The sequence below is a fragment of the Hyla sarda genome, chromosome 2 (assembly GCF_029499605.1).
Source record: "Hyla sarda isolate aHylSar1 chromosome 2, aHylSar1.hap1, whole genome shotgun sequence".
Lineage (NCBI taxonomy): Eukaryota > Metazoa > Chordata > Amphibia > Anura > Hylidae > Hyla > Hyla sarda.
Window position 1 is genome coordinate 433,657,264 of NC_079190.1, and position 27,460 is coordinate 433,684,723.

A 27,460-nucleotide genomic window follows, 5' to 3' on the forward strand; every position below is an offset into this window, starting at 1 on the left:
CATTTTTTTCGCACCTGCCTAAAACTTATGCACTGTACTAAACCCTATACAGGGTTTTTTGGCTACTGAAAATGACAGAAGCTTTGTGTGTAAACTGGCTGAATGAGTGAATCTGGCCAACTTTATTAGGACTGCATAACCCCTTAGCGAAGCGGTACTCTGTGATGGAAAATGTGTCACTTTTCCTAAGGATAGGGGATAAGTGTCAGATGGTGGTGGGGGGGTTCAACCGCTGGGACCACTGCTATGTCTTGTACAGCGCCCCAGAAAAAAGCCTTGTCGACCACTACACACAACTGTGGCCTACACTCCCCCTCCATGCAGCTCTATGGAAGAGCCAGAGATACAGGGGAGCCAGGGAGAGCAGTGCTTCGGCTCTTCCATAGAGGTGCATTGGGATGGCATGTCGGCCACAGCTTCATGCAGCGGTCGACATGCCCCATTCAGGAGAAGAGATGAGGGTCCCAGCAGTTGGCCTCTCCGCAGTCTGACACTTATCCCCTATTCTTAGCATATAGAACAGAGGTCTCCAAACTGCGGCCCTCCAGATGTTGCAAAACTACAATTCCCAGCATGCCCGGACAGCCTTTGGCTGTCCGGGCATGCTGGGAGTTGTAGTTTTGCAACATCTGGAGGGCCGCAGTTTGGAGACCCCTGATATAGAACTTCCAAAAGGAATACAGCGCACACCTGTGTCACGGACCCGCCGACACCGCCCCGGCTTCTCCAGCAGATCCAACACAAACGAATGTCCAGCACCAAGTATGCGGATAAAATCTTTTCGTTTATTGAATTCCACAGGACAAACAGGCACAGTTAGTCTTTCTAGAAAGACTAACTGCACCTGTTTGTCCTGTGGAATTCAATAAACGAAAAGATTTTATCCGCATACTTGGTGCTGGACATTCGTTTGTGTTGATTCTTAGCATATGGTATACATTATTCTATCCTGGAGTACTCATTTAAGCAAGTGTATTCAGCTGACAGCATATGTTACAGGAATAATGCCAGTAAGGCAAGTTCATACATAAAGGGATCACAAATTATGAAAACAGTTGGTGTAAAAAGCAACATGTGAAAGGTAAATAAGCACTTTTTTTTAAACAAAGTTTGCATGGATCAATAGTGCAAGTGAATACAAGAAACTTTGTAATCTTATTAGACAAAAATGCTTCTTTTTTTTCTTATCAGGCTTCTTGATATCTAAAGGTTCAGACATACAGACATTATATTATGTATTCACACCTAAATACACATCTATACACACATACAGATATATGTAGACACAAACCTGAATCCTTGCACAGCAGTAGCCGTACTCCAACCTTTCTCTGCGAGCCAACATGGGTGTCACCAGGTATTTTTTTTTTTTTTTTTTGGCCACGTGCCTCACGCTTAACCCCTTAAGGACGCAGCCCTTTTTCACCTTAAGGACTGAGCCCTTTTTCGCAATTCTGACCACCGTCACTTGACGAATTAACGCGAAAAGGCTTTTACCGAATATTCTGAGTCTGAGATTGTTTTTTCGTGAAATATTCTTCTTTATTTTGGTGGTAAATTTTCGGCGTTACTTGCATCCTTTTTTGGTGAAAAATCTCAAAATTTCATGAAAATTTTGAAAATTTAGCATTTTTCTAACTTTGAAGCTCTCTACTTGTAAGGAAAATGGATATTCCAAATAAATTTTATTTTTCTTCACAAATACAATATGTCTACTTTGTTGGCATCATAAAATGGACATATTTTTGCTTTTTGAAAAAATTTGAGGGCTTCAAAGTAGAGCAGCAATTTTCAAAAATTTCATGGAAATTGCTAAATATGAAGGGACATATGTTACAGGACTACAACTCCCAGCATGCCTGGGCAGTCGAGGCATGCTGAGAGTTGTAGTTTGGCAACATCTGGAGGGCTACCGTTTGGGCACCACTGTAACAGGTCCAAACTGTGACCCTCCAGATGTTGCAAAACTACAACTCCCAGCATGCCCAGCCTTTGGCTGTCTGGGCATGCTGGGAGTTGCAGTTTGGCCTTCCTAGTGGTTGCCACAGTAAAGATTGTTTTACTTTCACTTCCCTCCCCCCCTTCGATTCCCTACCTGAGCAAGTATCCAGCAGGCTCCAGCGAAGATCCCAGGTCCCCAGGCATCTTCTCCTGCAGGTACGGCCTCCATCTTCTTCCCACATCCCCTCGACATCCAGGGGCGGGCAGAATGGGGGGTTGCCATGGCAACCCCCTGTCCTGCGCTGCCATTGGTCAGAACTCCATTCTGACTAATGGCAGGGGATAGGAGGAGATCCCAGCTCTGCGACCTCACTCCTATCCCTTAGGCTGATCGGGGCTGTTGCTGACAACTCCGATCAGCCCTATTTTCCGTGTGATCGGGTCACCAGAGACTGGGAGGATTATAACATTTAATAAGATCATGACAGGTACTCCTATAAAGGAGAATCTCATACCTGGAAGTACAGAGAAATGTATTCCCTATCTGCAGGATAGGGGATAAGTTTTAGATCGCAGGAGTACCAACCGCTGGGGCCCCAGCTCTCCCCCAGAGCGGCGCGTTACGATCACCCCCCCCCCCCCCTCCTTCCATATATCTCTAAGGGAGAGCTAAAGACTGCCGAACCGCTCTCCCATAAAGATGCATGGAGGGAGCGTGGGGACCCCCGCTTTGGGTGGGGGTCATGATTTGCCGCTCTGGGGGAGAGCTGGGGACCCACTGCGAATCTAAACTTATCCCCTATCCTGCAGGTAGGGGATATGTTATTCTGTACTTCCAGGTATGAGACTTCTCCTTTTTAAGCGCTTTTCAGTTTTCAAAAATGATAGGTTAACACAGCTTGCATGCATGCTGTAAACCCAACAAAGAGAAGTAGATGACACTAACAAGCATGGAATTAGGATTACTTAAAGGGGTACTCCACTGGAAAACGTTTAACTTTCTGGCACCAGTTGATTTGGAAAAAAATAAAATAAAACAGATTTGTAAATTATTTCTTCTAATTGCTGTATGCTCAACAGGAAGTTCCTTTTGTATTGAATTTCCTTTCTGTCTGACCACAGTGCTCTCACATGTCAAGATCTGTCCAGAGCAGGAGCAAATCCCCCTAGCAAACCTACTCTTCTGCGGACAGTTCCTAAAATGGACAGAGGTGTCAACAGAGAGCACCATAGTCAGATAGAAAGGAAATTCAAAAAGAAAATAACTTCCTGTGGAGCATACAGCAGCTGTCAAGTACTGGAAGGATTAAGATTTTTAAAAAGAAGAAATTTACAAATCTGTTTAACTTTCTGGCACCAGTTGATTTAAAAAAAAAAAAAACATTTTCCAGGGGAGTACCCCTTTAATTACTTCATGGAGTCAGATCACAGATGGATCAATAGCCCACAGACTGATTTGCTCATCTGCGCTTAATAGTGACCTCGAGGTCTGCCATTGATCCATCTGTGATCTTACTGCATGAAGTAATAAAGTGATCCTAATTCCACGCTGGTTAGTACCATCTTATCTTTCTCCATGTTGGATTACATATGTTGTTCTTATGTGGATTAAGCACAAGTGGAATATTCACAGGAGTCTGCAGTGTGTACCTAGGAGTGCATGGACTTGATTCAGTTTGTGTAGTAGTGTCGGCGTGTCTTTTCTACTCATGAACAGTATCTGTAATTACAGTATCTGTAAAAAAATAAATAAATAAATAAAATAAAAATTCACAGGCCAGTAGTAGTATACTACTGTAGTATAGCACCACCTTGTGGCAAAAATTGAGTCCATATGATATAATTTGTTCAAGTTTTGTTGAAATTTGCTCCAATAGGGAAAATAAATCCTTAGACACTTGTTGCTCTTCTTCATTCTGCATAACAGATGAGGGTGCTGAATGGGGCGCCACGTTATTCATTTGAAATGGATTTTCTAAACCAGACACTTTCTTTATGCATTTATAGGAAAATACGAAGATGTTTACCGGCAGTCCTTGTAAGGAGATCTATCCTAATGAGAATTTTCCTCAGGGAATCACCAATGGCGCAAACTGGTATAACGTTCCAGGTAAAATATAATTTATGGCATATAGTTTTGTATAGAGTGTAGACCAGTGTTTCCCAACCAGGGTGCCTCCAGCTGTTGCAAAACTACAACTCCCAGTATGCCCGAACAGCTGTTAGCTGTCCGGGCATGCTGGGAATTGTAGTTTTGCAGCAGCTGGTGGCACCCTGGTTGGGAAACACTGGTGTAGAGTATGTTTATGAACAAGCTAAAGAAGATGTATTTCTAAGGGGTACTCCTTGATCCCTCCTCGGTAGATGTATGTTCATTAACCCCTTAAGGACTCAGGGTTTTTCCGTTTTTGCACTTTTGTTTTTTCCTCCTTACCTTTTAAAAATCATAACCCTTTCAATTTTCCACCTAAAAATCCATATTATGGCTTATTTTTTGCGTCGCCAATTCTACTTTGCAGTGACATTAGTCATTTTACCCAAAAATGCACAGCGAAACGGAAAAAAAAATCATTGTGCTACAAAATCGGAAAAAAAACGCCATTTTGTAACTTTTGGGGGCTTCCGTTTCTACGCAGTGCATATTTCGGTGAAAATGACACCTTATTATTATTCTGTAGGTCCATACAGTTAAAATGATACCCTACTTATATAGGTTTGATTTTGTCGCACTTCTGGAAAAAATCATAACTACATGCAGGAAAATTTATACGTTTAAAAAGGTCATCTTCTGACCCCTATAACTTTTTTATTTTTCCACGTACAGGGCGGTATGAGGACTCATTTTTTGCGCCGTGATCTGAAGTTTTTATCGGTATGATTTTTGTTTTGATCGGACTTTTTGATCACTTTTTATTCATTTTTTAATGGTATAAAAAGTGACCAAAATGCGCTTTTTTAGATTTTGGAATTTTTTTGCGCGTACACCATTGACCGTGCGGTTTAATTAATGATATATTTTTATAGTTCGGACATTTACGCACGCGGTGATACCATATATGTTTATTTTTTTTTTTTTTTTACAGTTTTTTTTTTTTTATGGGAAATGGGGGTGATTCAAACTTTTATTAGGGAATGGGTTAAATGACCTTTATTAACACTTTTTTTAAACTTTTTTTTTTTTGCAGTGTTATAGGTCCCATAGGGACCTATAACACTGCACACACTGATCTTTTACACAGATCACAGGCGTGTATTAACACGCCTGTGATCAGTGTTATCGGCACTTGACTGCTCCTGCCTGGATCTCAGGCACGGAGCAGTCATTCGCCGATCGGACACCGAGGAGGCAGGTAAGGGGCCACCCGGTGTCCTGTAAGCTGTTCGGGACGCCGCGATTTCACCGCGGCGGTCCCGAACAGCCCGACTGAGCGGCCGGGTCATTTTCACTTTAGAAGCGGCGGTCAGCTTTGACCGCCGCTTCTAAAGGATTAATACCGCACATCGCCGTGATCGGCGATGTGTGGTATTAGCCGCGGGTCCCAGCCGTTGATGAGCGTGATCCCGCTTCATATTGCGGGAGCCGGCGCAGGACGTAAATATACGTCCTGCGTCGTTAAGGGGTTAATATAGTAACATTGGTGGAACCTGTTCAGAGAAAAAGGTTGACCAGGTGCTCACAGCAACCAATATGATCACTTCTTTTATTTTTGGATACATTTTTAAATATTTAAGAAGTGATCTGATTGGTTGCTATGGGCAGCTGGTAAACTTTTCCTCTCCACCAGTTGTTAGAACTCTCCCCCATTAGCTCTCATTCAGTGGAAATGTTTTTAATTCTTAAAAATAAAGTTCTCCTTTAAAAATTGTCAATGTATATCTGTGAAGGTATGGAGATTGACTATAATGTTCTCCTGGTTTAACACTTAGGGGGAATGCAGGACTGGAACTATCTTAATACAAACTGTTTTGAAGTGACTATTGAGTTGGGATGTGTGAAGTATCCTATGGCTGCAGAACTTCCCGCCTACTGGGAAAGTAACCACAGGTCCTTGCTGGAGTTCATTGAGCAGGTAAGTTGGCGCTGACAGGCCTTTTATCACTTTGTCTTAGGTGTGAAACACTAACTCTGACTTTATTTATTTTTTTATTCTTAGGTACACAAGGGAATTAAAGGATTTGTGCTTGATGCCACAGATGGAAGAGGCATTTTCAATGCAACAATCAGTGTAGCGGACATTAATCATCTGGTGACCTCGGACAAGGATGGGGATTACTGGAGATTGCTGGTCCCAGGAATGTATAAAGTCACAGCTTCTGCAAGAGGGTACATATCACTACAGTTCTCTGTGTAACAGTCAGGCCAGATTCTCTTACTGTTGCTGACACAATCATCTGATGCACTGGCACATGATTGGATCCATGGAGTACACACCAGCACTACAGCATTTAGCAAAAGCTCCAAAAACACATGCTTGCATAGATCAGAAATGCACTGCTATAATTCTACAGCTCTATTAGACTCCACCATCATCTTCAAACAATGCTGAAGCATAGGTGCTAGTGTGCCCATCATTTCAGGAGCCGACATGGAAACACATTTACATGGGTCTTATACAGACCATCAGATATATTTACAGTAACCCCCCCCCCCACCTACGATGGCCCCGACACATGTTGAAGGCAGCATCAACATATGATGCTTTTGTATGTCGGGGCCATCGCATAAACGGCTATCCAGCAGCGCAGACTGCTTCAGCTGCCACCGGAGGATAGCCGTTTACGGTGCTCCGCTGACTATCACTTACCTGTCCTCGGGGCTCCGGTGCTTCCTCTTCGAGATCCCCTGCATCGTCGGCGATCTCCATCGTAGTCATCGCGTCACTGCGCACGCCGTCCCGTCATCCAATAGGAGCGGCGTGCGTAGCGACGTGATGGCGGCAACGGAGAGCGAGGATGCCGGGGAAGAAGAGGCCTTTCCGGAGCGTCGGGGACACGGCGACAGCGATGGAAGGCGACATCCAGGGCAGCGGTGACGAGCGGTGATGGTCCAGAGCGGTGGGGACAGTATAACCTCCAATACCAGTGGTCTACAACCTGCGGACCTCCAGATGTTGCAAAACTACAACTCCCAGCATGCCCGGACAGCCGTTGGCTGTCCGGGCATGCTGAGTGTTGTAGTTTTGCAACATCTGGAGGTCCGCAGGTTGTAGACCACTGTCCTATACTTTACATTGCACGGATCCCTCAACATACGATGGTTTCAACAAACGATGGTTCATTTGGAACGGATTACCATCGTATGTTGAGGGACCACTGTATTACCAGATTCCATTGACAACTCATACTTAGTAATAGTTCAATGCAAGTATGAGACATGTAAATTTCCTGCCATTGTCCCTTTGGTAGCTTTAGCCATAAATAAAGAGAACAGAAGGACTGAGAAATATGCCTTTTAGGCCAGGTTTCCAAGCTGTGTGTGGCAGATGTAGACAAAACCATGCCCAAATATGGCAGCTAATGGCTGCAGAATACTACTGCAGATTTACAGGCAAATGTATGCAGCCATTGCCCACTACATATGGTTTAAGCTTCAGTAGATTTACTGTTAATCTTTATAGAATTTATTAAAGACTGGTATTGGATATGCGGCTTATCAAAAAGTGTAGGCAAAATAGTGCACCTTAAACATGTCATCTGTTTTTTATGCTGCTAAAACGTGTGCATTTCAGAGAAATCCTAGTTAAAAAAAAAATAAAACTGCCGGAACCCTGGTAACAAGTCATTGAGACGTATCCCAGTGACTACTCTATACTTTGGTAGCGAGAAGCCGCAGGGACCGCCCCCCCCCCCCCCACCCCCCGTGACTACTTACCTGGTCCTGACGTTTTTTCCTTTCAACTAGGATTTCTCTAAAAATGCCCAAACGTTTCATAATAAATCGTAGTGTGTCTGGATTGCACTCCGTGCTCCTGTTTGATGCTTGCTGCAACTTGGGGAGCAGAAGACGGGTGACAGGTTTCCAAAACTGGCGCATATATATATATATAACCAAAGAATAAGTTGGCCAGCACTATTGATTCCAAACTATTGTCCACGCTATTTGGCCGCCAAAGTAACTCATAACTTCATAGTTTCATATTTTTATTTATTGCACTACAGCTGTATAGCTTTTCATGTTTTATCTATATACTCATGTTTTATCTATGTCTTTGTGCAAGCAGTGTGCTGCTGTATTCTCCTGTTGCTGTGTATATATGTATATATAATATTATACCATCATAAATTTTCACCCCCCGCCCGTGAACTAGCAGCTTACACCATCCTATCTGGTATACCGTGCATTCATCAAGCTGTTGTAGGAAAACTGGATTCTCTCAAACTGTGTTGTCATCCTATTTTCTTTTCTTTTTCTCTTTTCAAAGCTATGTTCCTGTGACAAAAATGGTCAACGTGACAGAAGGAGATGCGGTGGTGACAAATTTCACACTTGTTCGTTCTGGCGCAGATCTACACAAAGAAGATAAAGGCAAAGTGTTGGTGGTAGAGCCAGAAAAAACAGATCCCAACACACAGGAATTTGAGACCCTGATCAAAGATCTTTCAGCTGAGAATGGTCCTGAGCACCTTCTCCTGTCAACTTCAAGTGATATAGATCTATACCGCTATAGACCTTATCATGACCTCTCTGAATCACTACGGGGACTGAATCTGAACTACCCAAACATTACTAAACTGAACAGGTATTGCTCATGTTTCTGTTTTCTTCTAGAAAAGCATGTGGACATTAAGGGTGTGTTCAGAGTCCCCATCACCCATGTTACTGCACCAAACCCCAACCAACATACAAGCACACTCATCCCATTGTTTTCATACCCTTTTTTATGGGAATAAATTTGACATTTCAAAAGTTTAGATAGTAACACTTTTTAAGGGAATTCTGCTGTGAGTTTTGTTTGTTCTGTAAAGCATCATAGTCCTGATAGACTAAAATCAATATAAATTAATATGTGCATCATGAACTGGTAGTCCAGAAATGTCTGTAGAAGATACATGCTAAAGCTGCAGTGCTGGAAATATGTATAGGTTGTTGTTTTATACAGTAAAACTTTAGATGTAAAGTTTGCACTAATCTTTTGATAAATTGTTAACATCAGCATCAAGCTTGGCTGGAAGTAATCGCTTTGCCTGTCAAAATTAAAAATATATTTTTTTTCTTTGCTTTCTTTTCACAGGTTGGGACAGAGTGTTGAGTACCGCTACATATGGTCTTTGGAAATCTCAAATAAACCAAACATTTCTGAGCCAGAAAAGCCAAAAATTAGATTTGTTGCTGGAGTTCATGGAAATGCACCAGTTGGCACAGAGCTGCTCTTGACTTTTGCAGAATTCCTCTGCTTGAATTATAAAAAGAACACTGCAGTTACAAAGGTGAGGTCTATGAGATGCGTGGCTTGGGCCTGCAGGAGCCACATGTGGCTCCTAGGCAACTCATTGGGGAGCCATTTACTACAATATAGTTGTATGTTTATGGCAAGCAGCAGTAGCCAATGTATAAGCCTGATATAATTTAAAGGTCTTCGCTGTGACCTGACCTGAATGTTGGGCACCATTCTGCAATTTTGTACTTAAAATGGGAGATACCTTAGAAAATTCTACTTGTCCGGTAGTGAATGTCTCCAGTAATTTAAAGGAGTACTCCGGGAAAAGAAATCATATCCCCTATCCTAAGTTTGTTTCCAGAGGTCGGACCCCCCGTGATCTCCCGTACGTGGCCACGGCAGACAGTGGCAAGGGAGCTTGTCCGACCACTTCATGACATGGCAGCCGACGCCCCCTCAATACATCTCTATGGGAGAGCAGGAGCGCTGCATTCGGCAGTCTCTGTCTCTGCCATAGAAATGCGGTGGTTGAAACGCGCTATTTCTGCAAAGAGCCGAGGGAACTGTATGCAAGATCGCCAGGTGGCCAGTGGTCAGACCCTCCATGATCTGGAACTTATCACCTATCCTTAGGATAGGGGATACGTTTTCATATCACAGAATACTCCTTTAAAGGAAATCTGTCAGCAGTGTCACCCACACTAACCTGCGGGGCTGGTACTCAGTGTTAGTGTAGATCATGTGGATTAAAATAGTGTCCATCTAGGTGCCACTATTTCCGATATATTGTTTAAAATCTCAAGATGTAAGTGAGGCTCTTCGGAACCTGAAGTGCCCTGGCTCTTCCTTCCAGTTGTTCCTTTATTTACACCACCTGAATATTCATACTCTGCACATAGCAGCTACATGCGCGGTGATAGTTTGGGCCAGTTATGATGGAGATCTGAGTGTGTTCTCGCATGAGGGGGAGTATGAATATAAAACATGTACAGAAGAGGGAACATAAAAATATTTATTAAATGACGTGAACAAGGGCTGTTTTCAGATCATACAAAATAGTTCAGAGTGCATGAGTTTATTTGTTGCACATATTATCATGTTAATAGATTCTTTCGTCTTTACTATATTTTTCAGCTTATTGACCGAACAAGAATTGTAATTGTGCCATTGGTCAACCCAGACGGACGAGAAAAAGCAACCGAGAAGGATTGTACCTCCAAGATAGGTCAGTCCAATGCCAATGGCAAGGATCTGGACACAGACTTTATCAGTAAGGCACTCTCTTTTCTTCCTGATGATGCATTATCATGTCTGTATTATTTTTAGTGTGACTAGAAAGGTATTTATGGAAAAACGGTGTAATTGCCGACACATCTGTATTACTGAATATAAGCAGTGGAAGACTTCACAAGGTCATGTCTTGAATTTTGTACGCTCCCTATAGTAAGACTAGCAATGTGGCCATCTCTTTCCACTCCATATTAACCACATTTGGATGACCAGGACACATTTAATCTATACTTATTTAGATTTACAATATTAGAGACAATATGGAGGAAAAAACATAAAATCTGTATGTTAGTCTGTCTGTTAATATTGTAATGTTTAAGTAGATTTATTTTTTATTTTTTTTGTTCTCCTCTCCTAGGTAACTCTTCTGGACCTGTTGGAGAAAGGGAAAAGGAGACAAATGTCATTATTGATAGTTTAATCTTGAAGCAAGATTTCACGCTCTCTGTTGTTTTAGATGGGGGCTCTCTGCTGGTTACATACCCATATGATAACCCAGTACACACAGGTGAGGTGGGCAGCTTATCGCAATCTTGTGGAAAGTCTCCAAAATACACCATCACTTAAATGGGCACTGTAAGATTCAAAAACTTTTTATATGTTGTATATCTTGGCAAAACATTAACCTTTCTAATATACTTCATAAGAAAATGTTATTTCCTTGAGAGTGGGCTAGCACTTCTCCTATCAGACAGAAGAGAGCACAGAGGAGTCCCATCAGACAGGAGAGAGCACAGAGGAGTGCTATCAGACAGAGAGCACAGAGAAGTCCTATCAGACAGGAAAGAGCACAGAGGAGTCCTATCAGACAGGAGAGAGCACAGAGAAGTCCTATCAGACAGGAGAGAGCACAGAGGAGTCCTATCAGACAGGAGGGAGCACAGAGGAGTGCTATCAGACAGGAGAGAGCACAGAGGAGTGCCATCAGACAGGAGAGAGCATAGAGGAGTCCCATCAGACAGGAGGGAGCACAGAGGAGTCCCATCAGACAGGAGGGAGCACAGAGGAGTGCCATCAGACAGGAGGGAGCACAGAGGAGTGCCATCAGACAGGAGGGAGCACAGAGGAGTGCCATCAGACAGGAGGGAGCACAGAGGAGTGCCATCAGACAGGAGGGAGCACAGAGGAGTGCCATCAGACAGGAGGGAGCACAGAGGAGTGCCATGAGACAGGAGGGAGCACAGAGGAGTGCCATGAGACAGGAGGGAGCACAGAGGAGTGCCATCAGACAGGAGGGAGCACAGAGGAGTCCTTTTCCTGGAATACCCCTTTAATCTTGGACAAAGCCATGATTTTATAAGCCATGATTTCTATAGAAAGGAAATAAAAATTTCTTATGAAGTATATTAGAAAGGTTAATGTCTTGCCAATACAACATATAACAACATTTTGTATCTGACAGTGCTCATTTAATACTAAACTCTGTGATTTCTGTTATGGTTTACTTTTATGACTTTTTATTGGTGTCTTCAAGACTTAAAGGAGTACTCTGGAGCAGACTACTCCTGCTCCGTCCTGCCCGGCTGCAAAAAAAAATCAAAATAAACAATCACTCACCTTCCTGGGTTCCCGCAGAGCGCCACTACAGCTGATCGGTCCTCCAGTCCATCTTCTTCATACTTCCGTGTGAATGAAGCGTCACATGGCGCTCAGCCTATCGCCGGCCGCCGCAATATTCAGCCTCTTCCCATAATAGGCTGAGCGCCATGTGACTCTTCGTTCACACGGAAGTATGAAGAAGATTGTAGGTAGAAGAAATCCCGGCACTCACTAGGATTTCTTCTACCTACTATTTGCACCCTTGGTCCACGTGCACCACCACTTATAGGAGTGCCGACTCTCTACTATTTTTGTATGAAGAAGATGGACCGGAGGACCGATCGGCTGTAGTGGCGCTCCACGGGAACCCAGGAAAGTGAGTGATGGTTTATTAAAATTTTTTTTGCAGGACAGAGCAGGAGTAGTCTGCACCAGAGTACTCCTTTAACATTATAGAGTCTTTCCAGTATGCTTTTTGTTCCAGTCCCATTCAGTTGATTGTTTTTATTAACAGTGGAGAATAAAGACACGCTGAAACATTTGGCTTCCGTATATGCAAATAACCACCCTACAATTCATCTAGGACACCCAGGGTGCCCTAACAAGTCTGGTTAGTATGACTTAATTAAGCCTTTCCTTACTCGTGTTAAAGTATTTTGGAGATTTAATTTATTGTCCCATGTACTTCTAGAAGAGCATATTCCTGGAGGAGTGATTAGTGGTGCTGAATGGAGTGGACACCAAGGCAGCATGAAGGTAACGCTTAACAGCATGGTTTAACCCCTTAAGAACCAATTTAACCTTAAGGAGCAGGCCAATTTTATTTTTGCGTTTTCGTTTTTTCCTCCACGCCTTCTAAAATTCCTAACTCTTTTTTTTTTTTATTTCCATCTACAGACCCATATAAGGGCTTGTTTTTTGCGTGGCCAATTGTACTTTGTAATGAAACCCCTCATTTTTCCATAAAATGTACGGCGAGCCCAAAAAATTATTTTTTTAGGGAGAAAATTTAAATGAAAACCACAATTTTGCACATTTTGGAGGGTTTCATTTTCGCACTGTACACTTTACGGTAAAAATGACGTGTTATTTTGTCTCTGGGTCAATATGATTAAAATGATACCCATGGCTAGATACCACATTTGCATATATAAAAGTTTTAGATCATTTTTATTCATTTTTTTTTTTTAGAATAAAATGTGACAAACAAAGCAGCATTTTTTTTTTTCTGGTTTACGCCGTTCACTGTACGGCTTAACTAACATTATATTTTGTAAGTTAGGACATTTACACACGTGGCGATACAGAGTATGTTTATAAAAAATATATATTAAGCTTTTTGGGGGTAAAATGGGGAAAAACTGGGGAGGGGATTTTGGGGAGGGGATTTTTCACTTTTTTTTTTTTTTTTACACTTTTTATGTCCCCATAGGGGACTATCTATTGTAATCACTATCTATTGATTGTTAATACTGTTCAGTGCTATGCATAGGACATAGCACTGATCAGTATTATCGGCGATCTCTTGCTCTGGTCTGCTCGATCTCAGACCAGAGCAGAAGACGCCAGGAGACGGACGGAGGCAGGTGAGGGACCTCCGTCCGCAATTACAGATGATTCGATCCCCACAGCAGCGCTGCGGGCGATTCGATCATCTATTTTAACATGCGCACTACCGCAGATGCCGTGATCTGTACTGATCATGACATCTGAGGTGTTAATGGCGGACATCCACGCGATAGCGGATGTCTGCCATTACCGGCTGGTCCCCAGCTGCTGCTAGCAGCTGGGACCTGCAGTGTATGACGCGAGCACAGCTCCAATCATACAAAGGACGTAAATGTACGTCCTGGTGCGCTAAGTACCACCGCACCAGGACGTACATTTATGTCCGTGGTTGTTAAGGGGTTAACAGGTAATGAATAAAAGCAGATAAAATAACAGTATCATCTGTACTTGATCTAACACATAGAGACCGGAACAATTTACAATTTCAGATTTCATTTAAAGGGATTGTCCAGGCATGCTCTCCTGCCCAATGTGGCTTTAGACCTGGTGAAATAAAACTTAATGCTGGCTGGTCCAGTTGCTAGGGTAACTGCCCAATGCCTTGTGCTTATCATGCACACATCCTAATCTAATTAAAGGAGAACTCCAGAATAGAAAAATTGTCCTCCATACTGCTGGCAGAAAAAAAAATAAAGATGTACATACCTTCCTTTGCTCCCCCGGTGCCTCTGGTAACCCGCTCTGGTCTCCACCGCGATCCTCTTCCTGGTTGCCGGTGGCCGGCGAATCATACTGCACTCAGCCAATCACCGGCCGCAGCGAAGTCCCGACTCGGCTGGCGATAGGCTGAGTGGCAGTGTAACGGGCCGACCACCGGCAACCAGGAAGTGGATCGCGGCGGAGGCCGAAGCCGGTTAACGGAGGCCCCGGGGGAGCTAAGGAAGGTATGTATATCTATATTTTTTTACTGCCGGCAGTATGGAGGACAATTTTTCAATTCTGGAGTTCTCCTTTAATCCCTGTGCATAATGCTTGCTGGGCTTTTGATAGTTGCCCAGCATGTTTTCATGCTGCAAGTCAGATTCATTAGAGTGCGTGTCTGGACAGACCTTTAAATAGTGAACGCAACGGAGTTGCATCTGCCCTGTTTGCTGAAGAGCCACTTTTAAGTTTATGTTCACACGTGACATATAATTAGCGTAGCCGCTGCAATTTTACAGCTATTTTCAGGAGTTTCTTGAAATTGCACAATTTTACAGCAATTTTGCATAATCACCATAAGAGGTAAAAAATATGATTTTGGCACAATTTTGGACTATAGCAGTAGAATTGTGGCAGCACCGTTCATTAAAGGGGTACTCCACTGGAAAATCTTTTCTTTTAAATCAACTGGTGCCAGAAAGTTAAACAGATTTGTAAATTACTTATATTAAAAAATCCCAATCCTTCCAGTACTTATCAGCTACTGTATAATAGACAGGAAGTTCTTTTCTTTTTGAATTTCCATTCTATCTGACCACAAGTGCTCTATGCCGACACCTCTGTCCATGTCAGGAACTGTCCAGAGCAGGAGAGATTTGCTATGGGGATTTGCTCCTACTCTGGACAGTTCCTAAAATGGATAGAGGTGTCAGCAGAGAGCACTGTGGTCAGACAGAAAGAAAATTCAAAAAGAAAAGAATTTACTGTCTATTAAACAGCAGCTGATTAGTACTAGAAGAATTGGGATTTTTTAATAGAAGTAATTTACAAATCTGTTTAACTTTCTGGAACCAGTTGATTTAAAAGAAAATGTTTTGCAGTGGGGTACCTCTTTGAACACAGCCCATAAAGGAACTTGTCATGAAAGTGGCAGGCTCCTTTTATTTTACCGAAATTATAGTTTAAATGCTTTCTGCGAATTGGGTAAAAAGTCACCAGGGCCGTCCAAGCCAGCTTCCTCCTGCTCCCTTAAGCTTGACAGATCTCTTCCTAAACACAAATGGGAAGAGATCTATGAGAGCCCCGTTCCCAGAGATCTATGAGAGCCCCATTCCCAGAGATCTATAAGAGCCCCATTCCCAGAGATCTATAAGAGCCCCGTTCCCAGAGATCTATGAGAGCCCCATTCCCAGAGATCTACGAGAGCCCCGTTCCCAGAGATCTATGAGAGCCCCGTTCCCAGAGATCTATGAGAGCCCCGTTCCCAGAGATCTATGAGAGCCCCATTCCCAGAGATCTATGAGAGCCCCATTCCCAGAGATCTATGAGAGCCCCGTTCCCAGAGATCTATGAGAGCCCCGTTCCCAGAGATCTATGAGAGCCCCGTTCCCAGAGATCTATGAGAGCCCCGTTCCCAGAGATCTATGAGAGCCCCGTTCCCAGAGATCTATGAGAGCCCCGTTCCCAGAGATCTATGAGAGCCCCGTTCCCAGAGATCTATGAGAGCCCCGTTCCCAGAGATCTATGAGAGCCCCGTTCCCAGAGATCTATGAGAGCCCCGTTCCCAGAGATCTATGAGAGCCCCGTTCCCAGAGATCTATGAGAGCCCCGTTCCCAGAGATCTATGAGAGCCCCGTTCCCAGATGGTTTTTAAACAGATTTCTTTGAAGCACTGCAGCGTTTTAGAATGAATTATAGACTTGTTAAGTGGAAACTTGCTCCTGTTTTATGTTACACATGGTTTGGGAAGCATTAGTCTGATAACAGGTTTCCTTTTAAATGCTCTAGAAAAATCTAAATATTGGAATTTCCTTCTATATAATTTTGTGATATGTGTTTACCTTTAAAAAAATATGTTTACCATTGTACTAAGGTTGAAAACTGGTACATCATTACCACCTCTCAGTATCTGAAATGTGGGCCAATTGACTCATCTTGTTTTTCTTTTTTAGTAAGTGTTACACTTTTTGGTTGCAGGATTTCAGTGTAACTCATGGTCATTGCCCAGAGATCACAGTCTACACAAGTTGCTGCTTGTTTCCTAGTGCTGGGCAGCTGAAGTCCCTGTGGACTGAGAATAAAAAAGCACTTCTTGCCATGTTGGTAGAGGTAAGTGTGGAGAGCTAGATTCACTTGTTTCCATTTTCCTGAAATAATCTGCATTATATTGGATACTTCATCACTCCTAATAATGCTTGTTACCTATAATGTGGTATTTTTTAATTTGGTTAGATTTGGTTCATTTGGTTAGAATTATGGAAAATATGTCAAACGTATTAGCAGATATAAAGGGTCAGAAGTCATACTTGTGTTTAACAGGGTCTTCCCATCTCATAAAGTGATGGTTATCAGTTGGTGTCTGACCTCTAGGACGGATTTTGACAAAATAGGTGACGTAGCATTGGTTTAACACTGCGTCTCGTTTTTTACTCTTCTTTCCCTTCACCACACTTCCAGCCACATAACTGTGCTAGGAACCATAGCATGACGCCATTCAACTGAATAGGGTTGGCTGCAGTTCCCTGCACTCCTGGGTGATATCACGATCCTTGGAGTCCTAGTGATTGTGCATCCTCTTATTCTAAAGTGATGGCATATGCTAGCAACATTTCATTAATTCATAAGATCGGAAAATTCCTTTAGCTGCTTTCCCTTCATTTCTTTTTTGTAGCTATCTTAATCAGGGGATTTTATATTCTGTTGATTTGTTATTTTACGTTTTCTGTAGCTGTTCGGACTCTGATATAAATACATGTAATTTTTTGCTGGTTATCAATCTCAGAAAATTCTGTATTGCAGTGTGCGGAGTTTAAGACTCTGCACATCCAAGGGTTAAGGGAATGTAATGAGAGCCGGCGGTAACGTAAATGGAAATTGAACGTGTAATAGAAGGAGGATTTAAAAGTTTCCATCAATAAGTGATAGAAACTGAATACAGCTAGCTCTGCTCACCTTTTCTTCGACAATAGGCTGCTGCATTCTTAGCATGCAAGTGTGTGTTCATCAATTTTTTTCTTTCAGCACTGACCTATTGTATTGCAGTATTTCTTCTTTATTTTTTTTCTGATCTCTGTTTAACTTTGATTTGTGATGCATTTATTATGCCAATGAATTTGTCTCCTTATTCCTTGGTTGTCATATTAGAGGGTGTAGTACCAGCCATGCAGCAGCAGCATCCCTCAGGTGAGACTGCATACGGATAATATGAGGAACCTACTCACAATTGTTTTTATCCTTTCAGGTCCATAAAGGTGTGCATGGCATTGTAAAGGATGAAAAGGGAAAACCTGTCCCTAAAGCAACAATTATATTCAACGAGGGAGTGAAAGTGTTCACCAAGGAGGGAGGATATTTCCACGTTCTACTTGCTCCAGGTTTCCATAACATTAATGCCATTGCTGAGGGATTCCAGCAGCAGCACACACAGGTATTAAATTTCTATATGTGGTTACTTTGCTATCATGGACATTTATGGCATATCTGTAGATATGCTTTAAATGACTGCTAGATGAGCGTTCTATCCCTTGGACCCGCACCTATATTGAGATCCAAGTTCTGATTCACTGTTTTAGCATCAAGAGTCAATAAGGTGTTACGCAAATGGCATAAAAGAGGTATCTCTGCTCTGCTTTTTAAAGTACCTCCAGCGGCTACAACCAGGCTGAAAGGGGGTCAAGAAGCCCTTGCTCTTAAGATTCTAGCCCCACCTCAGGGACCTGCACCTATAAGACATAAGAATATCCTGTGTATATGCCATAAATGTTCAGATAGGGATACCCCTTTAACTTGGAAGTGAACTAAAAGCTGTAAAATCTGTTTATCTAACCTCTGTTTCTCTCAACTTTTAGGGTACGTTCCCACACGGCGTATTTGCTGCGTATTTGCTGCTGTGTATTTTATTTTCCCTGTTGAAGTCAATGGGTAGGAAAATACGCAGCACCAAATACGCAGCAAAATACACCATGTGGGAATCCACCCTTAGGCTGCTTTTACATGCCATCCTACACCCTTAAAGGGGTACTCCGCCCCTGGCATCTTATCCCCTATCCAAAGGATAGGGGATAAGATGTCAGATCGCCGCGGTCCTGCTGCTGGGGACCCCGGGGATCGCCGCTGCGGCACCCCGCCATCATTACTGCGCAGAGCGAGTTCGCTCTGCGTAATGACGGGCGATACAGGGGCCGGAGCAGCGTGACGTCATGGCTCCGCCCCTCATGACATCACGGCCCGTCCCCTTAATGCAAGTCTATGGCAGGGGGCACGCCCCCTCCCATAGACTTGTATTGAAGGGGGCGGTCCGTGACGTCACGAGGGGTGGAGCGTAACGATGCTCCGGCCCCTGTATTGCCCGTCATTACGTGCAGAGCGATCTCGCTCTGCGCGGTAATGATGGCGGGGTGCTGCAGCAGCGATCCCCGGGGTCCCCAGCAGCGGGACCCCGGCAATCTGACATCTTATCCCCTATCCCAGCGGCCAGACCCCCTCCATTCATGTCTATGAGGGGGGGGGGGGCTCGACAGCTGTGGTTCAGCGACTGATGTGTCGCATAAAAAAATGACACACAAATTATTTGAGTTACTAAACGAGAAGACTTTATAGCTTTCAGAACTGGATGTACTAAAACTGTTTGCTTGGGAAGTGTTTAAACTCTGTTTTCCCTAGGCACCCGTGGTAAACATTGTCACCTTAGGCTGTGTTCACTTGTGTTTTGATGTGATAGAACTGCAACATGGCTAATATCTACACCATTACTACCCCACAAAAACTACATGTATAAACATACAGTGTGGATCTTTTCTGCAATTTTGGGGGTTTTAAAGAAAATTAGCATCCAGGGGAGAATTTTTGCTAGAAATGTTTCCGTTCAAAATTATAGCAACAGGAGAAATGCAATAAAAAGCTGCAAGCTTTTGCCTTCTGCCATACCAGTAAAATATATATACAGTGGTGCCTCAAGTTACAATATTAATTGGTTCCATTGTATATTGAAACCATTGTATGTTGAGACCATAACTATATGGAAACCTGGTAATTGGTTCTGAAGCCCCCAAAATGTCATCCGAATAAAAGGAATAAGTGAGAATTAAAGAAAAATAAGTAGATAACTAATATAGATAAAGCAAATCCTTACATATATAAGTAAGAAAGATCTGCTGGGAGCTGTAATCACTGTCTATGTCAGTGTTTCCCAACCAGGGTGCCTCCAGCTATTGCAAAACTACAACTCCCAGCATGCCCGGACAGCCAACGGCTGTCCGGGCATGCTGGGAGTTGTAGTTTTGCAACAGCTGGAGACACCCTGGTTGGGAAACAATGGTTTATGTAGAGGACAGGAGCTTCTTCAGGGTCCTATACAGTACACACAGTGTCCAAAATGGAGCCACCCTTACTTGGTGTCCAAAGGAGCAGCTAACCCTGGTACAGGTAAGGAGTAGTACAGAACTTGTAGTTCCTCCCTGTACTGTAGGGGGCGCAACTAGACAGGAATTCAGTGCATGCACTTCAGTAATACAGGGGTCTTACCAGTGAATGCCCATTCTGATTGGTCAGTTCTCCCAGTTGTGACAGGTATCACAGATCTGGACTGTCTGTACATTGTATGTTGAGTCTGGTTTCAAGTTACAATGGTCCAGAAAAGACCATTGTATGTTGAAACTATTGTATGTTGAGGCCATTGTAAGTTGAGGGATCACTGTAGTTTTTTCAGCAACAATATAGTTCCATTCCACTTGTATGCAGAGAGTGGCTTAGAGTTTGGGTGCTGTAGATCTAAGTTTGTGATTTTCATTTTCTTCAGCCAGTATTATATTTCCACATATAGACTTTTTGGGAAGGTGAGGATTTATCATTCCCTGTGTCTGCGGTTTTGCACGAAGTAAGTTTGAGCAACATTTTTTGCTGAAACAAGTTTCACAATTTTGCCACTCTCCACTGGTGCAGAGAATAACTTACCCGTCCTTTGACTGTTTACACCTTGTAGTTTGGTTTCATGTATTGCTGTTTTTCTTTTTTTCTTTAGGTTCATGTTCGGCACGATGCAGCCAGCCTTGTAGAAATAATCTTCGTCATGGATAATCGTATATTTGGGCTACCCAGAGAGTTGGTTGTAACTATTGCAGGTGTGGAATTTTTTTTTCTCTTGTTAAAGTGTACCTGTCATTTATAACAACAAATTTAAATACCCTTCTACCCTGCTTGTTCGCTTAACCCTTCAGAGTGGTGATGAGATGATTTTAGTTCTCGCACTGCTGTTTTTAAGCCCCCTGAGAGTCCTATCTACAGTGCATTTCTCGTTCTCTCAATTTCAGGGGATAGACCAGAGCTTGGATATTTGCCGGGGGGGCTTGCAGTGATATACACACAGAGCACATGTGGGTGGAGGAGTGGTTACTGATGCACTGGCTTTGCAAGGTGTTATGTGAGCAGAAAGAAAATCAAGGAAAGGGGTTACATGAAGTACAACTGCTGTTGAGTAGCTAGGAGGGGGAGATTACAATGTAACCATGTGGACATACAGCAATAGGTACGCTGGTATTTACTCATGGGACAGCTACCCTTAACTTAATGTATGATGAGAGGAAATCCATGATTTGCCTTTGAGGAACAGTGTGGATCATCTTTAGCAAACAGACTGACTCAGCTTGCAAGCACACAGTCCAGGCTTTCTCAGACTCACTCCCCTACATCCTGTGTTTTGTCCTAATCTAGTTTTATTAGAGACGGATTTCCACAGGTAGACGGCAGATGCTAGAGAAGGATGACACCTAGTGGCCAAGACTTAGGCTAAGTTCAGACTACGGAATCTCCGGGCAGAAAATTTCCGCCCGGAGATTCCGAGTTCCGTCTGCACAGACTGAATTAGTCGGCGCTAGGACCGCGCGGACACTGCAGTCTCCTATAGACTGCAATGTGTTCCACTAGGATTTCTGCCTGAAGGAAGAGCAACCCCTTTCTTCAGGCGGAAATTTTCTAGCGGATTTTTCATCCGGATTTTCCGCTTCGCAAATTCCGAAGTGTGAATTTGTGAACGGAAAACCATTCACTACACTATGCATTATAGTAAGCGGAATTTCTGCCGGAAATTTCAAAGCGAAAATTCCGGCGGAAATTCCTTAGTCTGATTTATTAAATGGTTATTAAATGGTCGCAGAGCATTTCATAAATTTTGTGCAGGTTACATTTTCTGAAATTTCTCTCTTGACATACACCCAAAAGCTAAGCTAAGTCTGGGCTGGTGTAGTTTTAGAGACTTTTCAGTGGCTTTGCACCTTTTATGCGCCTTTTCATGAAAAAGGTGTAGTTCATAAAACCCTTCCATATCACGTGTATTACCAAAATCAGTGGATTGAAACTCAAAATCAGCAGAAATGTGTAAACCAAAAGGCACAGAAAAGGCGCAAATAAATCTTTTCTAGACACAAAAAAGTCTAAAGACAATGATAAATGTCGCCCATTGGCTATTAAATGGAGGGAAGTTGTTTGAAACGGTGCCCATTTAGGTTGGAATATCATGCCAATCCTTGTTGAGCCTTGTATGTAAAACCCATTCACATCACTTCTCCTGTACTTTATTGTGCTTTCACACAGGATGGAATCACTGCAGATTCTTCCGCAACATAATTGACATGGTGCAGTTTTAAAATCTACACCACAGGTCAATTTCCATGCAAATTCTGTGGATTTGTTTTCCATAGTGAGTGAATGAGATTTCTTACAATGTAACACACTGTAGACACACACAAATCCAAAACATATGGTCTCCTGTGTGAATGCACCTTTAGAGCATGGCAAAAAGAAGTGGGGAGACATCCTATAAGGAATTATTGGTAAATCCTTTCCCTTCTCCTTGTGCCATGGACGAAACCTATTGAAAGAACATAGAGGGGAAGTAGGACGACCATTGATTCACCAAACTCTGCACCCTGTGGCCCTTTTTCTTCCTGCTTGCTGATAAAATGCTTGTAAATATTCTTTAAAGGGGTATTCCACCGGAATTTTTTTTTTTTTTATCAACTGGTGTAAGAAAGCTAAACAGATTTGTAAGTTACTTCTATTTAAAAATCTTAGTCCTTCCAGTACTTATCAGCTGCTGTATAATCCACAGTAAGTTCTCCTTTTTTTTAATTAATTTTTTTTTATTTCCTTTCTGTCGGACAGAGGTGTCAGCAGAGAGCACTGTTTTCAATGTCAAGAACTGTCCAGAACAGAATAGGTTTGTTATGGGGATTTGCTCCTACTCTGGACAGTTCCTAAAATGGACAGAGGTGTCAGTAGAGAGCACTGTGGTCCGACAGAAAGGAAGTTCAAAAAGAAAATAACTTTCTCTGTGGTATACATCAGCTGATAAGTATTGGAAGGATTAAGATTTTTTTTAATAGAAGTAAGTTGCAAATCTGTTAAACTTTCTGGCACCAGTTGATTACAAAAAAAAAAAAAATTCTAGCAGAGTACCCCTTTAACCTTTCTATTAAATGACCTTTTCCATGGTTTATTTTCAGGAGCCACCATGACTGCTCTACTTCTGACAGCCTGCATCATTTGGTGTGTTTGCTCCATCAAGTCCAATAGACACAAAGATGGATTCCACCGGTTGAGGCAGCACAATGATGACTATGAGGATGAAATTCGCCTGATGTCTGCTGGATCTAAGAAATCCCTGCTAAGTAATGAATTCCAGGATGAAACCGACACAGAGGAAGAGACTCTATATACCAGCAAACATTAAAACGACACTGCAGCCAGGACACATTGCTCCAGACAGGATAAGAAGATCACTACACTCTTAAACAATTCCTAGATTGGCCGCAGCAATGTCCTGCAGTTTGTTCTGCACATTTGCCATTGACCTTTTCCCGAACTACTTTTTGTGTTAAGTGCTCTTTCGTTTTTACAACATTAATGTGTGTTGTGTATGTCTGGACCCCATTGTCTGCTAGGAAAACAATGTGACAATATAGGATGACAACTACAGCGGATTGCTTCAGAAGCCTTACCAGCTGCACGTTTTTACCACACCGTGGCCCTCGTGGAGGGGTTAGGATTTATTGCAATACTTGGCAAGGTGCTTCACCGAGCCGCTATACTACTTTCTATTCTATGATGTCTCAACATAAGAACAGTCTGACTTTTGGGGGAACTTGTTGTCAGTTTGTTGTATTTGGAAACTGATGGGGATTTTGTATTGACCAGATTTCATTTCTGCCATTGGGAGAAAAAAAATGAATGTTTTACCTGAGAACAGTTTTATAATAGTCGGAGATGGTTTAGGTTCTCAAGGTTTTTTTGAAATGGGGTTCTGGAACAAAGAGTGTTTGTAATTTACTGTTCTTTTCTAGACACTACAATAATGGAGGTGACGTTCTAGGTACAGTAGACGGCCATCTTGTCTATAGGCTGCTGACTGGTCAGCAAGTGTTTATTTTCTAATCTTTGGCCATTTCTGCTATGGGGCAATAAGCACATTTCCAAATTTCTATGATGCTTGCTTTTTAATCCACCACGTAACATTGCAGTAAGACAGAACACTTCAACAAACCTTTTCACCTAGATTGTGCTAAATAAAGCACTAGCATTGATTTTGGTGGATCACAAAATATTCTACTCATATAGAACATGGTCTGGCCTTTTTATTGGAAATGATCTTTTCATATGTCATGATAAATGTATGACCATACTGGGTATTTCTGACCTGGTATCTCCAATGGTTTTCAAAAGTAAAGATCTCTTTGGACCACTTTGGCTCTTTGATGGATTTGTTATTGAAAATCTGACAAAATTCTAAGCAAACAACTATTCAGATTAATAGCAGATTATTTTGCTCAGACTGTTGTTGGATCTTCAGTATCTGTAATCTGAGTTCTGCCAAAGGGGAGTAGATAAATCTAGGAAATTGGTGGAGGTCCTGGATCAGACTCCGTCAATGTAATGTTCTCACGTATGAGGTTATTTGAACCTGATTTCCTCTTTTGCACAGAGAAGAAAATGACTAGGAAAAGTAAACTTTCGGAAATTGTTTCCAAACCTGCTTTCCGCTCCATTCTGACATTAAAGGGGTATTCCAGGCAAAAGCTTTGTTTTTATATATATGTGTGTGTGTATATATATCTCAACTGGCTCTGGAAAGTTAAACAGATTTGTAAATTACTTCTATTAAAAAATCTTAATCCTTCCAATAGTTATTAGCTTCTGAAGTTTTCTGTCTAACTGCTCAATGATGATGTCACGTCCCGGGAGCTGTGCATGATGGGAGAATATCCCCATAGGAACTGCACAGCTCCCGTGACGTGAGTCATCAGAGAGCAGTTAGACAGAAAACAACAACTCAACTTCAGAAGCTAATAACTATTGGAAGGATTAAGATTTTTTAATAGAAGTAATGAATGTTGCAGATTTAGAGCGGAAAAACAAATTCCTATTGACTTCAATGGGATCTTTCCTTGCTGTTTCTGCCTCAAGAATCGAGATGTCAATTCTTCCAGCAGGATTCGGATTAGCATCAGAAATGTGCTGAAATTACTATGTGTGAACATGGCCATAGAAATCCCATTGAAATCACTGGAAGTCTGATACCAGGAGCAATTCATGCTTTAGTGACTATTCTGCCTGAAATTACCCAAAGTACACATTTGTGCAGGTTTTGCCTTGTCTGCATAAATCTGTTCACCTGCTTTTGTTGTGGACAGTTTCATATTTCAGATTTTTGATGTGTCATGGAGACATTCCAAAAGTTTTCATCGGTGATGGTCCAGGCGTTGATAACTGGGAGAAGCGATTGAGCTGTCCCCAGATGTGTACGGGCTGTATAGACCAACTATAGAGTTCATGCACAAAAGAGAGAAACAGCGCTATAATGTACTTTGTCCTATTCATTCTACCATTTGTTGGGGGTTTCAGCCCCCCAGACCCAGCCAATGAAAACTTTTGTTTCTATGATATGTCAAAAGTTTTCTGTAGTGCCAGGAATGGCCAATTAAATATACTCTTACATATTGCTGCCAAATTTACTGCCTTACCACATTTTGCTGCTTTACATCCAGCCTTAGGCCACTTTCACACAGCAGTATTTTGGTCAGTATTTTGCATCAGTTATTTGCTAGCCATAACCAGGAGTTAAACCAAACAGAGAGAGAATATGTAATGGAACCATTTGCAATTTTTCCAAGTTTTGGACCCACTTCTGCTTTTGGTTTGCACATACGAATACAGAGTGCAGACATGTGAAAGTGGCTTTAGATTCACATTATAACTCATGCAGTAATTTTCCCTTCTCCAAAATTGCTTGTGGATATTGTGATTTCATTTTTTACATGTAGTGGTTCTGCCCACTCTTTAGGACATTAATTTATTATTGTGAAAAGTAATTATGATTTGGAAATTCATTGCTACACTTAAAGGGGAAATCCAGTTGGTGATCTATGGATCTTCTCATATTTATATCAGATCATCACATAGAAGTTTCTGATCTAAGTTTGCCATTTATTTTTACAAGAGTTCTCACACCCATTCAGCACTGCTTAGAGATTTCTACTAGTGGAAGCAAACTGTTGTTGATTTATCTGATCCTTTTATCAGTGTAAAAGGCATGTATGTAAGCCCTCTATAGAATCATGTCTAGAAATCAGCAAACTCCAATGTGACGTGAACTGTATTTCCCCTTTAGGGTAGGGTCACACACAGTGCATCCGCAGCGTATTTGATGATGCGGATGCGCTGCCGGCAGTCGAGCAAGCCTTCGACTGCAGCAGGGTAGCTCTGTGACTAAGCTCATGTCTGCCGGTGGAAAATCCGCCACTATGAGCAGACACACAGAGAAACAGGGAGCTTACTCTGCCGTCGCTCTGTGACTGATGGCAGCGGATGCGCTATGTGTGACCCCCTACCCTTATAAAAATATATTAGAGAACTGCTGTTTGTGTAGTTTCCTAATATATCAGTGCACATTTACTAAAGGTGAACCTATGCTTGACAAAAGTACCACATCCCTTGTAGAATGTTGCTTTCTCTGGCCTCTATGTAATATGCGCAACAGCCACCAAATCCATTTTGTATATTTTAACATTACATACCAAGGCCATGCAGTATTATGTGCTTATCTCAATGAGGCACTCTGGACCTTTACTTGCATTTCCTCCCATGCTATATTGACATGTAGTAATTCCCGAAGTGCCTTGTTGAAGCAGGTGCAGCATTTGCAAAATACTATAATGTAACATTGCTGCAACGCTTGACCACGGAAAAAGGGGTTCCCTTGATTTCATTGATAAAAAGGCTTTGATTTGCTTTAAGAACCATCATTATGTTGTTATTGGATGTTAAACTTGCATACTGTTGCTAAACTGGTACAACATTGTGTTGTGTATTGCACCTGTGCCTGTTAATAGTGCATTCTACATGGAAATGGAAATTTTCACTTGATTTTTTTTTTTGTTAATCTTGTCATACTTTTGTGGAAATAAATACAAGCTGCATTTATGTACAAGACTCATTCAGCTATTTTAACTTCGTTTGCTTTTCCTTTACTGCCATTATAACACTATTATAGCTGAAATCTCTCATGTCTGCAGAAGTCATGTTTATTTATTGCAATTAATGTAACTAAATATTTGAAAAGAAACCAAAAAAAATCACTGTTTTTTGTATCCTTTTATTTAGACAACTTGCTAACATATTGCCACATTTATTAACCTGTTAAGGACCAAGGGCGTACCTGTATGCCTTTGCTCTCTGGTACAAAAGGTCCAAGAGCGTACCTGTACGCCCGTGGTAATTTTTATCCCCACCGCGCGCTGGGCGGGGACCGGACCGGGGTGGCTGCTGATATCGATCAATATCGGCAAAAGCCCGGTGGTGTGAATTCACACTTGTGATTTGTGGCTATTCTG

The 27,460-nt window shown here is 42.2% G+C and overlaps 1 protein-coding gene across 1 annotated transcript in view; it reads left to right on the forward strand.

Moving 5' to 3' along the window:
• CPD (carboxypeptidase D) overlaps positions 1–27,185 on the forward strand; it is an 88,618-nt gene extending 61,433 nt beyond the window's left edge. The window contains exons 9-21 of the mRNA XM_056559124.1: positions 3,949–4,051; positions 5,869–6,011; positions 6,096–6,265; positions 8,364–8,681; positions 9,174–9,369; positions 10,455–10,590; positions 10,969–11,118; positions 12,664–12,759; positions 12,841–12,905; positions 16,557–16,688; positions 17,821–18,006; positions 20,599–20,698; positions 23,078–27,185. Coding sequence (XP_056415099.1) covers positions 3,949–4,051; positions 5,869–6,011; positions 6,096–6,265; positions 8,364–8,681; positions 9,174–9,369; positions 10,455–10,590; positions 10,969–11,118; positions 12,664–12,759; positions 12,841–12,905; positions 16,557–16,688; positions 17,821–18,006; positions 20,599–20,698; positions 23,078–23,304 — 2,022 coding nt within the window. The 3' untranslated portion in view covers positions 23,305–27,185. The remainder of the gene's footprint in view (positions 1–3,948; positions 4,052–5,868; positions 6,012–6,095; positions 6,266–8,363; positions 8,682–9,173; positions 9,370–10,454; positions 10,591–10,968; positions 11,119–12,663; positions 12,760–12,840; positions 12,906–16,556; positions 16,689–17,820; positions 18,007–20,598; positions 20,699–23,077) is intronic.
• The last annotated feature ends 275 nt before the right edge of the window (positions 27,186–27,460 follow it).